The 16,042-nt window shown below is 43.1% G+C and overlaps 1 protein-coding gene across 1 annotated transcript in view; it reads left to right on the top strand.

The window, feature by feature from the left end:
- Positions 1-16,042, top strand: part of hcn4 (hyperpolarization activated cyclic nucleotide-gated potassium channel 4) — a 501,153-nt gene that overhangs the window by 401,205 nt on the left and 83,906 nt on the right. The window contains exons 5-6 of the mRNA XM_059946189.1: positions 4,610-4,756; positions 8,790-9,030. Coding sequence (XP_059802172.1) covers positions 4,610-4,756; positions 8,790-9,030 — 388 coding nt within the window. The remainder of the gene's footprint in view (positions 1-4,609; positions 4,757-8,789; positions 9,031-16,042) is intronic.

Consider the following 16,042-nt stretch of genomic DNA (forward strand, 5'->3'; position numbering starts at 1 on the left):
ACAATAAACTCACGGTGATGGGTCAGATTGAATTGGACCTTTCAAAACTGAATTGGATAAATGTTTGTGGGTAAGTAATTTGCAAATGTATGGGGAAAATGTAGGGATGACTGAATAGTCTACTTTTGTGCTTTTATAACTTTTATCTTTTAATAATGTAATGGTTATAATAATAGTCCGGCTGGCAGAATTCTGGAGCATTTATCTGGGCACATCAGTTTGATTCTTCACATGGCAAACAGGGAGTTCAAATTTGTATACATTTCAGGCAAATAATACAAAGAATTGTTATATATTAAAAAACACGTGGCTCTTTAGTGTTCTTCAGAGAAGGGAATTTGTCACCTTTGGACTACCTGGCCTGCTTGTGACTCTAGAACCAATGGTGGGAGCAGCACGACTGCCTCAATTCCTGATTGGATAATTAAATAGGTTTGGGCGTTGCCATCACCTTCCCCATTAGTGAATGAATTTAATAAATGCTGTTTAATTGCCCCTTGACCCAAAGGAATGCTGAACCATTTCAGAGGGCAATTGAGAGTCAAACCATCTTGGTGCGTCTGGAGCAACAACCTACTGGAGGTTCTCAGAAGGTCGAGTGGAATCCATGGGAAGAAAGGAATTTTCAGTGTCTTAATTGAAACCAAGATCTGTGGAACAATCCCTTTCTTCCCACAGATGCTACCTGAGCCACAGAGCTCCCCCAGCAGATTGCTTTTTGCTCCAAATTCCATCATCTGCATTACCTTGTGTCTCCATTGATGAATCTGGAGTTGCTTATAACCCAGACCGGCTGTGGACAACAGATTTCATCCCCCAACAAGTGAACCAGATGAACTTTTACAACAGCCCACTCATTTCTATTCTAAAACCTGAGTTTCAGAGAAGGAAGGAATTTTGTTCTGATCAGAAGCTGCCTGAGTCATCTGTGCTAAGCTAATGAAGCACTTAAACTCTCTGCAGCCTTAAGATTTCCCCAGCAACATCAGGAAATAATTCTGTGAATCACGACTTGCAAATGTGTGCTTTTTCTTGAGGCTGCGTGTCTCTGCAATTCTCCCAGTGTCCAGCAAAGCTGCAGCTGTGATTTCTACATAGCAAACTAGTTGGGGCAATGTTATCCCTTTTTAAATTTATTTAGAAATACAGTATGGTAGCAGGTCCTTCGGACCCAATGAGCCCATGTTGCTCAATTGCACACATGTGGCCAACTAATCTACTAACTCATATGTTCAAAGTTGAAAGTTCAAAGCAAGTTTATTATCTAAGTACTTACTTGTTACCGTGTACAACCCTGAGATTCATTTTCCTGTGGGCATTCATAATAGAACAAAGAAATACAATAGAATCAATGAAAAACAGTATATAAACAAAGAATGACAACAACCAATCTGCAAAAGGAGACAAACTGTGCAAATAAATAAATAAATGCTGAGAACATGAGCTGCAGAGTCCTTGAAAGTTAGTCCCTTGTTTATAGAATCAGTTCAGAGTAGAAGTGGGTGAAATTATCTGTGCTAGCTCCGGAGCCTGGTGGTGGTAGGGTAATAATTGTTCCTGTACCTGGTGGTGTGGGACCTAAGGCTTTTGTTCTACCTTCTACCAGGCAGCAGCAAAAAGAGATCCCAGCCTGAATGGAATCATCCTTAATGATGGTTGTTGATTCCTTCTGCTAACTCCCCTTTAAGAAGCGCCCAGTGATAGGAAGGGCTTTGCCTATGGAGGGATATGCCTATTGAAGGAAAGCCACATGGTCATGGGAAGAATGTACAATCTCCTTACAGATGGTGGAATTGAACCCAGCTCGCTTTTCATTGTACTCAGATGTGTAGATGTTAGCACCCGAGCATCTGCAATATAAATGTGCGCCAGGTCATTACAAAGTGCGCAATGATACTGGCTGTTGGATTTCCATGGAGTTATGTGTTGATTGCACAGTTCACACAGTTCAGTCATACAGCAACCTCGCTACAGCTGCACTGGGCACACTATGAACCAACAGGGAATTTAAATGCTTTGCAAATCAAGATGCTGGACAATCTCAACAGGTCAGGCAACATCTGTGGGGGAAATGGGCTGTCGGCATTTTGAGTCAAGACTACACAACTGGCCTGATAGATAGAGGGGAGAGAGCGGGAGGAAAGAGATGGCGCAAGAGCTGGCGGGTGATGGGTGGATCCAGGTGAGGAAGGGCAACAGACAGACGGAGGAGGGGAGACAGGAGATAGTGGCAGAGGCCGGGAGGTCATAGTTGGAAGCAACAAAGGCCTGCAGATGATGAATTCTGATAGGAGAGGAAGATGGAGCATGGAACTGAGTGAGGGAGATGGAAGGGCAGATGGAAGCAGTGGGGGAAGAGAACCAGTGGGAGAAGTGTGTGGGTGACGGGCAGATAGACAGGGTGGAGGAGGGAAAAGAAGCAGTGTGATGGGGGATGGATGGAAGGAGTGTAGGAGGAACCGGAGGAAAGAGAAAAGGGACAGAAGGGGAGCAGTTTACTTGGAATCTGAAAATTCAATATTCATGCCATCGGGTTGCAGACTCCCAAGCAGAATATGAGATGCTGCTCTCTTCCCTCTTCACTAGTTCTTTCTCTTCTGTTTACCATTTTATACTGACTATTTCCCCTCTGCCTTCAAGTTCAGATGAAGGACCTCAACCTGAAACATCGACTGTCCATTTCCAAAGATGGCGGCAGACCCATTGGGTTTCTTCAGCAGTTGATTATTCCAGCTTCCAGCATCTGCCGTCTCATATATCTTGAGTTTAAATGCTTTCTTTGCTTGGCATAAATAACTTATCCAATTCAAGATGTCTGTCTCTCCATTTCATAGATTATAATATTGAGGGATAATAATTTTAAGGGCGGCATAGAAAAGTCGAATGATGGGACTGAATAGAATCCTCTTCTAGGGAGCTAGAAAAGACTTAATGGGCTAAATTACCTTCGCCGTTGCCACAGAGGGCTGTGAAGGCCAAGTCGCTTGGTGCATTTAAAGTTGAGGTTGATAGGTTCTTGATTAGTAAGGGTGAGAAGGCAGAAGGATGGAGTTGGGAGGGATGATAAATCAGCCATGATGGAATGGCAGAGCAGCCTCAATGGGCCGAATGGCCTAATTCTGCTCCTGTGCCTTATGGTGGAGCAGCTGCATTTTAATCAACAGGGCAGCACAGTGTCGAAGCTGGTAGAACTGCTGCCACACAGCTCTGGCAGCTAGGTTTATCGTGATCTCTAGTGCTGTCTGTGCAGAGTTTGCACTCTCTCAGTGAAACCATGTGGGCTTTACCCCAGATGCTCCAGTTTCCTTCCACATCCCTAAGACTTAAGCCTTGGCCACTGTGAAATTTGCCCCTTGTATAGGTGGATGGTAGGATTTATGAGAATGTGGAGAGTCTGGAGACAATAAGAGGGCACGAGGGATTTAAAATGAGCAAGCATGTTAACAACAGATCAGTTGGCTGCAGCAAGCAGAGTGCTGGAAGAACTCAGCAGTCAAGCAGTATCTGTGGGGGGGGGGAAAGGAATTGCTGATGTTTCAAGTTAAAACCCTACCACCAGTTTAAATTCAGGACACGGGAGATAGCCAGTACAAAGAGGAGAAGGAGAGGTGCCAGATGTGACTGGTGGTATGAGTGGTGGGGTGTGAAGTGGTCTCTTTAAACCATGGAAAAATGGAAAATATGAAATAGCAGCAGCGAAGGGAATTATTCAGCCATTAGACCTAAGCCTGCTCTGTGTACTGTACAACCAAACTGTAGTAATGCCAAAACGGAAATGATGGCCATATACAAGGAGCTAGGCTGCAAGAGGCACAGTTCACACTTCCAGCAGAATTCAGCATAGAACGCAGTACAGCACAGCACAGGAACAGGCCCAGAAAGTCACACCGGACATGATGCTAAATTGAACCTAATATCTTATGTCTGTCTGCGATCTATATCCTTCTTCTCCCTGAATATTCATGTGTCTTTCTAAACACCATTATCACCACTACACCTGCAGCATGTTTCAGACACCTCTGTGTAAAAGAAATCTTGCCCTATACATTTCTTTTAAACATTAACCTTCACATTAAATGCATATCCTCTAGAATTTGACATTTTCACCCTGGGAGGAAGATTCTGAGTACCTACTTTATCTATGCCTCTCATGATTTTAAAACCTTCTATCAGGTCACCCCTCAACCTGTGATGGTCCAGAGAAAACAGCCCAGGTTTCTTCAACCTCTCCTTGTGATTCTAATCCAGACAGCATTCTGCTAAACCTCTTCTTCATCCATTCCAAAGCCTCCACGTACTTCCTGTAACGGGATGACCAGAAATGCACATAACACTCCCTAGTGTGGCCCGACTGAAGTTTTATATACTGTAACTATAATATGACTTCCTGACTCTTATACTCTGTGGTGTTTTGTTTGGGGTGGAGTTACAAGTTCTGCAATTGCGTGTAATAGGTTTTGACCTTAAGCCATTGACTCTTCTGATGTTTGACCTGCCACGTCGGAAGTGGGCAAGATTCCAAGTGCAATGGACAGGCCATGAGTCATTGCCATGTTTAATCAATTATATTCACCCTTCAGTAACTTCTCTTTTATTCTTCTCTCTGCAGTACAAACAGGTGGAGCAGTACATGTCGTTCCACAAGCTGCCAGCAGACATGCGCCAGAGAATCCATGATTACTATGAGCATCGTTTCCAGGGCAAGATGTTTGACGAGGAGAGTATACTTGGGGAACTGAGTGAGCCTCTCCGTGAGGTGAGGTACAAACTTTGCTGGTGCAGCCTTGACTTCTCTCACCCAGTTTATCATGTGGTACTTTCAGCCAATCTGTACCACACCTCATTGATTTTTCTCTTCCAAGTCCGTTGTATGAGTAGTTTGAGAAGCTGGCAAGTAATAGCAGTCCATCTGTCATTGGTAACATTGTTCTTTGACTGGGGCAATGGAAACCACATATAATCTGATTCTTACCATGCCGAGGCGAATTTGCCACCAAAAGTACACTGATCCATGGGTTAGTTAGTACTGACTGCCCCTGTGTTTCAACAGGGTTTAATTCCTGAGAACTGTTCGTAAACCAAACTGTTTGTAAGGCCATGATGAAGAACAGTTTGTAGGAAAGTGTCACAGAAATGGTGGGATGAGGAGAGAAGGCACTGGATGTTCCTCATTCCCTCCTGGTAGAAGATACCTGCAGCTTCACAGTAACTAACAAATCCATCCCTGTCTACCCCTCTAGTCTACCATAAATGCACCTTCATGTTTATGGGGTATCAATTAGTTGGGCATTTGTAACCTGAGGAGGAACTATATTACAGATGAGTTATTGGGCAGGGCTACTGGTGCTGGTCATCTACACTGAAGGATCTGCCTTGGATCTATTGAAACTGAGTCCAAGTTACTTCTGATTCGAGCATACTCTGGTGCACACACTGCATGATCATCTTTTCATTATGGTATAGATGAACTGATCAGTGATAAAGCATGTCCGAAGCAGTCTAATTTCTGATCTGAAAATTATTCCCAAAAACTCAGGTGAATGCAAAGGGAATGGGTGTCAAAATGGGAACATCTTAGATTTCTAGAGGGTAAATCTTACACAACCAAAGAGAGAGTGGCATTTAAAAGAATCTCTCCCTGCTTTAGAGTTCAAATAGGAGACTGCTTACCTTTGCTACATTAACCTTGATTAGTTTTGCTTGCTTTGGTCATTGTTATTGTAAGCCAAGGGATAGTTAGATTAGCTCTCAAAGCAACCCATCAACCCCATTTCCCTACCTTTGTCTCCATAGCTCATTGGCAGTGGTGGATGCAGGTTCAGTTTCAGCATTTAAGAGAAATTTGATAAGTACATGGATGAAAAGGGTACAGAAGGCTAAGTCCAAGTGTGGGTCAATGGGATGAAGATGAATACCTGCTTGTCATGGACTAGTTGGGCTGGAGGGTCTGTGTCTATGCCGCAGTGCTTAATGTCTCTATGACTCTCTCTGGATACAACTCTACGATTTTCCTGCCAAACACCTACACCAGGAATGATTTATACCTCCCACTTAGTTACTAGCATATCTTTGTCATATGAGGAAAAAAAGGAATATTTTGGGGAAAACCCACAGGGTCAAGGAAGACCAGGTCAGGAATAAACCTAGTCAGCCAGAGCAGTTCAATCTATCCTAGTTTTAATTTGTTCCTTTTTATCTGTCATGTTGATCTCATTTTAGTCCAGAATATTAATGCACTTTCTTGTAACAATGATGCATCTCATATCATCCAATTCCAACCCGATGGAGGTAGGATGAATGGCAAAGCTTCATGCAACCTTCTTCAAGTGAATTACACCATTTGAAAATGAAAAAGCTTAAACCCTAGGTTTTTTTTAAATTAAAAAGACATTGATAAATTTTTCCAAAATATTCAGCAGTTAACTCATTAAGTCCCATTTACTGCTGTGCCTCTGTGCTGCCCTGTAACTTAAACAAAAGGACTTATAACCATATAACCATATAACAATTACAGCATGGAAACACTCCACCTCGGCCCTTCTAGTCATTGCCGAACGCGTACTCTCACCTAGACCCACTGAACCGCACTCAGCCCATAACCCTCAATTCCTTTCCTGTCCATATACCTATTCCAATTTTCTTTTAAATGACAAAATCGAACCTGCCTCTACCACTTCTACTGGAAGCTCGTTCCACACAGCTACCACTCTCTGAGTAAAGAAATTCCCCCTTGAGTTACCCTTAAACTTTTGCCCCCTAACTCTCAACTCATGTCCTCTTGTTTGAATCTCCCCTACTCCCAATAGAAAAAGCCTATCCACATCAACTCCATCTATCCCCCTCATAATTTTAACTACCTCTATCAAGTCCCCCCTCAACCTTCTACGCTCCAAAGAATAAAGACCTAACGCGTTCAACCTTTCCCTGTAACTCGTGCTGAAACCCAGGTAACATTCTAGTAAATCTTCCCTGTACTCTCTCTATTTTGTTGACATCTTTCCTATAATTTGGTGACCAGAATTGTACACAACCCTCCAAATTTTGCCTTACCAATGCCTTGTACAATTTTAACAATACATCCCAACTCCTATACTCAATGCTCTGATTTATAAAGGCCAACATACCAAAAGCTTTCTTCACCACCCTATCCACATGAGATTCCACCTTCAGGGAACTATGCACCATTATTCCTAGATCACTCTGTTCTTCTGCATTTTTCAATGCCCTACCATTTACCATGTATGTCCTATTTGGATTATTCCTACCAAAATGTAGCGCCTCACACTTAGCAGCATTAAATTCCATCTGCCATTGTTCAGCCCACTCTTCTAACTGGCCTAAATCTCTCTGCAAGCTTTGAAAATCTACTTCATTATCCACAACGCCACCTACCTTAGTATCATCTGCATACTTACTAATCCAATTTACCACCCCATCATCCAGATCATTAATGTATATGACAAACAACATTGGACCCAGTACAGATCCCTGAGGCACACCACTAGTCACCGGCCTCAAACCTGACAAACAGTTATCCACCACTACTCTCTGGCATCTCCCATCCAGCCACTGTTGAATCCATTTTGCTACTTAAATATTAATACATAACGACTGAACCATCCTAACTAACCTTCTGTGTGGAACCTTGTCAAAGGCCTTGCTGAAGTCCATTTAGACAGCATCCACTGCTTTACCCTCACCAACTTTCCTCGTAACCTCTTCAAAAAATTCAATAAGATTTGTCAAACATGCTCTTCCACGCACAAATCCATGTTGACTGTTCCTAATCAGATGCTGTCTATCCGGATAATCATATATACCATCTCAAAGAATACTTTCCATTAATTTACCCACCACTGACGTCAAACTGACAGGCCTATGATTATTAGGTTTACTCTTAGAACCCTTTTTAAACAATGGAACCACATGAGCAATATGCCAATCCTCTGGCACTATCCCAGTTTCTAATGTCATTTGAAATATTTCTGTCAGAGCCCCAGCTATTTCTACACTAACTTCCCTCAAGGTCCTAGGGAATATCCTGTCAGGACCTGGAGATTTATCCACTTTTATATTCCTTAAAAGCGCCAGTACTTCCTCCTCTTTAATTGTCATAGTTTCCATAACTTCCCTTTTTTGTTTCCCTTATCTTACACAATTCAATATCCTTCTCCTTAGTGAATACCAAAGAAAAGAAATTGTTCAAAATCTCCCCCATCTCTTTCGGCTCCACACATATCTGTCCTCTTTGATTCTCTAAGGGACCAATTTTATCCCTCACTATCCGTTGAAGCATACGTTTTTCCAGACTTTGTCTTTTACTGTTGTCCCATGTGCTGTAAAGCAAATTTCAAAGTTCAAAGTAAACTTATTATCATATCACCAAATATTACCCTGAGCTTCATCTACCTGCAGGCATTCACAGCAAATCAAAGATATACAATAGAATCAATGAATATTTACATAAAAGCAAAGAATGACAAACAACCAATATGCTTAATAAATAAATAATACTGAGTGCCAGTTGGAAAGTTCTTGAAAGACAAACCATGCAAAAAATAAAAGACAAATAATTATAAATAAATAAATGAACAAACAAAAAAAAAATAATATGAACAGGAGCTGTACAGTCCTTTATTATTGGTCCCAAGAGTGAACTGGCTCCAGAATTAAAAATTCCTTTGCAAACCATTAACGTACTCGACAAATTCTTCCATCGTTTGTGACTGTCAAGATCTTGCATGTAAATGAGATTTAACTTACTTTCTTTCTCTTCCTCGTTTTTGCAGGAAATCATTAACTTTAACTGCAGGAAGTTAGTGGCATCTATGCCCCTCTTTGCGAACGCAGATCCCAACTTCGTCACGTCCATGCTGACTAAACTGCTCTTTGAGGTCTTCCAGCCTGGAGATTATATCATCCGCGAGGGAACAATAGGGAAGAAGATGTACTTCATTCAGCATGGGCTCGTCAGTGTCCTTACAAAAGGCAATAAGGAGACCAAACTATCAGACGGTTCCTACTTTGGAGGTGAAAATCTAATCATTTTATAGAGTCATCAAACTATTGAGATCAGGGCAACATGCTTCCAATCCCACTGAGTCCATACCTCATCCTATATTAATCCCATTTATTATCCTGCCCACATCCCATCAACTCCAATCAGATTTTACCACTTACCTACTCATTTGGGGTAATTTACAGTGGCTACTTAACCTACCAAACTTCATGTGGGAGGCAACCATAGTACCTGGGAGGCAACCATAGTACCTTGAAGAAACATATGCGATCACTGGGAGAAAGTGCAAGCTCCACAAAGATTCCATCTGAGATCAGGATTGAACCCAGGTTTCTGGTGCCGTGAGGCAGTGGCTTTCAAATTTACACTCAGTGTCCACTTTATTTGGTACTTCCGATATTTAATAAAGTTGCCACTGAGTGTATGTCCATGGTTTCCTGCTGCTGCAGCTCACCCACTTCAAGGTTCAATGTGTTGTGCTCTTCTGCACACCACTGTTGTAACGTGTGGTTATTTGAGTTACTGTCACCTTCCTGATAGCTTGAACCAGTCTGGCCTTTCTCCTCTGACCTCTCTCAATAACAAGGCATTTTCATCCACAAAACCGCCACTCACTGGACGTTTTTATGCACTTCATATCATTCTCTGCAAACTCTAGAGACTGTTGTGTGTGAAAATCCCAGGAGATCAGTGGTTTCTGAGATATTCAAGCCACCCAGTCTGGCATCAATAATCATCCACAGTCAAGGTCACTTAGATCACATTTCTTCCCCATTCTGATGTTTAGTGAACAACAACTGAGTCTCTTGACCGTGTCTACATGCTTTTATGCACTGAGGTGCTACCACATGCTTGGCTATTAGTTATTTGCGTAAAGTTGTCACTGAGTATGTATAATATTTTATTTTTCTTAGGATCCGATGTATATGCTAGTAGGTTGCTGTAAATTATCTCTTGGTATAGGTAAATGGCAAAACATTTAATTGATGAGCATGTGTGACAGAATAAATAGCCAATTAACCAACCAACTTGCATATCTTTGGGAATCAGGATTGCTGTAAGATTTTCAACCTGAGACATCAACAATTCCTCTCTCTCCACAAATGCTGCTCAACCAGCTGATCTAATTAGATGAGGAATCAAATGGCCAACTGAACTAATCTCTTCTGCTTACACCATGCCCCTGTCTTTCCATTTTTCTCACATTCATGTGCCTCTCTAAACAACATTTAGAAGTTGCTAATACAGCTGCCTCTACAACCACCCCGGGCAGCACATTCCAGGTACCAACCACTCTCTGTGTAAAAAATTTGACCCTCAAATCTCCTTTCAAATTACTCCTCTCACCTTAAATGCATTCCTCTTTGAATTAGACATTTCAACCCCGGGAATTTTCTAGATCTGTCAACCCAGACATCTACCTCTTAGGAGTTAATTGGTCCAACATTAACCTTCATAAAATCTTTTCCCCTACTTCAATCCCTCTCAAAAGGGTCTGAACGCCCTTCAACTGACTGTGCTGCTGCTCACAGCCCCCTAGGCCTGTCAACCTAACATGGTTGCAAAGATGTGGATGCTGCTTTCCACAGGAAGACCGAACCAGCCTGAGTCAGAATCATTAACAGGCAGCAGGAAAGAATCAGTTTTTATTACTGTGCCTGTGAATTGTAATCACTTCAACAGCTGTAGCCTTGTCTCAACATGTTCTCAGAGTGTTATCCAGAAAAAAATAGGTATCATGTGTAAAACACCAGATTTTAACATTTAGATTGGCTTGCACCTGTCAACCTTGAGACTAGAGTGAAAACGTGTCCCATGAAGAGGATGCATTAATATTCCAATATTTTGCCCTGATAATTGCTGGTAAAATGACAGCTGGGCATGTCAAAATGTATTTACGTGATTTCACCATCAAATTCAACTGTCCAGTAATAAATTAGTCATAGAATCATCAAAAGATTCAGTGCTGAAAGACGCCTTTCCACCCATTGAGTAATGCTGATAATTAATGACCCCATTTCTACCAATCCTACATTAATTCAATGTTATTTATTTATTTATTTATTTATTTATTTATCGATACTATGCAGTAACAGGTCAATAAGCTCATGCCACCCAATTATACCCTTGTGATAAACTAACCTACATCTTTGGAACGTAGGGGGAAATCAGAGCTGCCAGCAAAGCCTACACAGTCACAGGGAGAATGTGCAAACTCCTTACAGACAGTGTCAGAATGGCACTTTGATCATTGGCTCTGTAAATCATGGCTGCCGCGCAGCCCAAATGCCACCATTCACGGACATGTGAGGGACAATTTACAGTGGCCAATTAACCTACCAGCCTCCTGAATTTTGTTTGTGTGCATGTTGCTCAAGATCTCCAGCAGCATCTGTAGAATCTCGTATGAATCTACCAACAAACACAGGATTGGGTTGTGGGAGGAAACCTGTATGAGAACTAAGAGAATGTGAAAACTCTGCGTAGATATCACTGGAGGGCAGGATTAAATTGGGTTTCTGGCATTGGGACAAACCAAATCTTCATGGTGTATCAGTTAATTCTGAACGTGAGGTTGAATTTACCAAGATCCTCTAATATAGTAGAAACACTTTATTGTGCTTATGTTTATTTACCAATGCAAAAGCATTATTAAATAGATTTCACCTGCAAATCCTGCAAAGATCATTTTTTGGGAACTGTGTTCCCAATGTAGCCTCCACTACTTTGGTGTGACCCTCTATAAATTGGGGAACCGCTTCATTGAGCGCCTCCACTCCATCTGCCAAAAGCAGACCTTCCCAGTGGTCAAACATTTTAATTCCAATTCCCATTACAACACGTCAGTTCATGGCTTCCTCTTGTGCCACAATGAAGCACCTTCAGGATAGTGGAGCAACACCATATATTCAGCCTAGTTAGCCTCTAATCTGATGGCATAATATTGATTTCTCCTGGTAAATAAAAATTACCTCCCCCTCCCCTCTTCTTCTATTCCTTACTCTAGACTCTTACCTCTCTCACCTGCCTATCACCTTCCACTTCCTCCTCCTTTCTTTTCTCCTATGGTCCATTGTCCTCACCTATCAGATTCCTTCCTCTCTGGCCCTTAACCTTTCCTAACCACCTAGCTTCGCCTATCACCTTCTAGCTAGTCCTCCTTCCCTTCCTTCCACCTTTTGTTCTGGCATCTTCCCCCTTCCTTTCCAATCCTGAAGAAGGTTCTCAGCCTGAAACATCGACTGCTTATTCAGTTACATAGATGCTGCCTGACCTGTTCTTCCAGCATTTTGTGTTTGGATTTGAATCCAGCTTTGGATTTCCAGCGTTGCAGGATCTCTTATTTTATTATTGAATTCAAGGATATGTGTCGAAAATCTTGTTCAAAAAGTTGGGTGATGCAACAAAAGACAGATAGAGGGGCAGAAAAGTTCAGAAGGGAATTCTAGAGCTTAAAGCCTTGGTAATCAGTGATACAATAACTGGCCAGAGTGAAGCAATCCTGGACATTTACAGGGCTAGTGCAGGTTACAGAGAAAGATGAAGAGCTCGGCAATGGAGGTAACTGATGATAATTAAAAGACATTTGGACATGTACATGGATAGGAAATGTTTAGAAGGATACTGGCCAATGGAACTGCTCGGATGGGATCTTGACTAGCATGGACAAGTTGGGCAGTAGGGTTTGTTTCTTGGATGTCTGACTAAGGTTCACAAGAGATTCTTCAGATGCTGGAGATATTCAGCAACACAAGCAAACAAAATGCTGGAGTCTGGTTGGTTATTTTTTATGGCAATATGAATAACAATTTGAAAACTGAGGATCTAGCCAGCTTTTCCACATTGCCATCAAACTTCCCCACACATATTAGTATCGCCACCAAACTTCCCCACACATATTAGTATCGCCAACAAACTTCCCCACACATATTAGTATAATTATTCTGAGAGACACTTGGGACATCCAGATGACCTGAGCAGAATTTTATAAATGAAAGTACTTTCAAAGTTCCAGAACAGAGCATTTGATGGCTCAGGACCTGTACCCGCTAGAATTTAGAAGACTGTGGGGGGTGGGGGGTGGAATCTCATTGAAAAGTCTAGATAGAGTGGGTGTAGAGAGAATGTTGCCTATAGTGGAGAGTCTAGGACCAGAGGGCACAGCCTCTGAATAGAAGGCCGTCTATTTAGAACAGAATTGAGGAGGAATTTCTTTAGCCAGAGGGTGGTGAATCTGTGGAATTCATTGCCACAGAGAGTTGTAGAGGCTAAACCATTGAGTATATTTAAAATGGAGCTTGATAGCTTCTTGATTAGTAAGAGCATCAAAGGTTACAGGGAGAAAGTAGGAGAATAGGGTTAAGAGGGGTAACAAATCAGCCATTTTGGAATGTTAGAGCACACCCAGTGGGCTGAATGGCCTAATCCTGCTGCTAGGTCTCATTGTCTAATTATGGCACAGTAAGAGGCCATTCAACCCTACGGGCTCCCAGCACCCATCTTCCTCATTTTATTGAAATCCTGCAACTTATTCGATCTCGTCGACTCCTATCTCACATGCTCCTAAGTCTTATGGTCTTAAAAAATTGTAGTGCACTGGGAATTAGCCATCCACACTCAGATACAGTAACTTCATATTTGGTGCATCAGATTTGAATCTTTACTTGAACGGTGAGAGATTTACTTCATTGTCTTGCTGTTTCTGACACAAGGTAATTAACTTAGCTTGAGTAGAATTTCCACTTTTATGGTTGTCTTAGGTCGATCCATGGGGGAGATAAGCAAAGTGCATGCAATCAGCACAGTATTAAGAGATGATTGGCTATACTTAAGTTGATTATGACAACCCATTCCATCAAAAATGGAATGCATTATTAATATATTGTCAGTGACATCTGCTTAACTGCATTAGATCTTATTCAATGCTTCCAACCATGTTGGAAGCAGGGAGAATTCCAGCACAATAAATCTAAATAAATAACAAATGATCACATTCATTAAAAGCAGGAATTCTCTAAACTGGAAATGAAAATAACCAATAGACAAGTATCTGTACTATTAGCAGATCAATATGAATTTATATTCAGTGGCCACATGATTAGGTATGCTCGATAATGCAAATATCTAATCAGCCAATCGTGTGGCAGCAACATAATGCATAAAAGAATGCAGGTATGGTCCAAAGGTTCAGTTGTTGTTTAGAGCAAATATCAGAATGTGGAAGAAATCTGATTTAAGTGACTTTGATCATGGATTAAGACTATAAGGCCACAAGATATAGGAACAGAATTAGGCTATTTGGCTATCGAGTCTACTCTGCCCATCCATCATGGCTGATCCTGGATCCCATTCAACCACACACACCGGCCTTCTCGTCATAACTTTCTGATGCCCTGACTAACCAGGAAATGATCAATTTTTGCCTTAAATATATGCACAGACTTGGCCTCCATTGCAGCCTGTGGCAGAGTACTCCACAGGTTTACTACTGTCTGGCTAATAAGAAAAACTCCGCCTTACTCGGTTCTAAAGGTTCACCCTTCAATTTTGAGGCTGTGTCCTCTAGTTCTGGAAACAACCCCCCCCCCCCCCCCCCGCCCCAACAGGAAACATCCTCTCCACATCCACCCTATCTAGTCCTTTCAGCATTCGGTAGGTTTCAATGAGAATCCCCATCTTCCCCCCCCCCCCGGCATTCTTCTAAATTCCAGTGACTACAGGCCCAAAGGTACCAAATGCTCCTCATATGTTAACCCCTTCATTCCCAGAATCAACTTTGGACTCTCTGATGACAACACTGTGGCGACCGACTTTCTGCGCAGGCGAACCGGCTCACAAATAGCCAGCGTGCGGGGAGAGACTTTGGTAATGTACCCCTGATATCATTTCTGCCCAGAGAGGGCAGGCGCTAGGGATTAAATGCCAGCGCCACGAAGTTTGAATAAACTAGTCTCGAAACGACTTACCGACTGCCTGTTGTCTCTAGCTCTGTGTGTAGTACATCGCTACACTGGTGACCCCGACGGTCCAAACGGGATTTGGACCAAAGATGACCGACTCTTCATCTGTTCACGCGGTTTCGCTAAAAGTGCTGACTTTCTGGATGATATGACCAAGCATGTGGTTTAGCCAAGCAGAAGCCCAGTTCCAGATTCGGTAGATATCCTCTGATTCCACTCGTCACTACCACGTGGTGAGCGCCCTTGACCAGGAGATGGCTGCCCAGGTTAGCGATTTCATACAGTCACCCTCCGGAAGAAGGCAAATATAAAGCATTCAAAACGCTGCTCATTGGGACCTTTGGCTTCTCACGGCATGAGCGGGGTGCCCACCTGCTTCACCTGGACGGTTCGGGAGACAGACTACCATCAGCGTTAATGAACGAGATGCTGGCCCTGGCTGACGGACACAAGCCCTGCCTCATGTTCGAGCAAGCGTTCCTAGAGCAACTGCCCGAGGACATACATCTGCTGCTGGCCAATGCAGATTTCAGTGACCCCCCGGAAGGTGGTGGCCCGGCAGACGTGCTGGGGAAAGCCAAGAGGGAGACCGTGGCGTCCGTTGGTCAGATTACCAGGCCACGCGCCCAACAGCGGACCAGACCAGGCCTGGCAGGGGGGTGCACACGACACAGAGGCAGGACTGAGGAGGCCAGTGAACAGTGGTGTTTCTACCACCAGAGGTGGGGCACAGAAGCCCGCCATTGTCACCTGCCCTGCAAGGGCCAGGGCCAGCAGCCACTAATGACTATGGCGGCTGGCCACCAGGACAGCCTCTTGTACGTCTGGGACAAACAGTCGGGATGCTGCTTCTTGGTCAACACCGGAGCGGAAATCAGCGTCTTGCCCCCGACGGGGTACGACACCCACAACAGGAAGCCAGGACCCACCCTGAGGGCCGCAAACAGCAGCACGATACAGCACTCGCACAGTGCAGCTGCAGTTCGGCGCCAGCCAGTTCAAGTGGGACTTCACACTGGCCGCGATGGCCCAACCACTCCTGGGGGTGGACTTGTGATCTCAC

This window comes from Hypanus sabinus, chromosome 21 (assembly GCF_030144855.1).
Source record: "Hypanus sabinus isolate sHypSab1 chromosome 21, sHypSab1.hap1, whole genome shotgun sequence".
Taxonomy (NCBI): domain Eukaryota; kingdom Metazoa; phylum Chordata; class Chondrichthyes; order Myliobatiformes; family Dasyatidae; genus Hypanus; species Hypanus sabinus.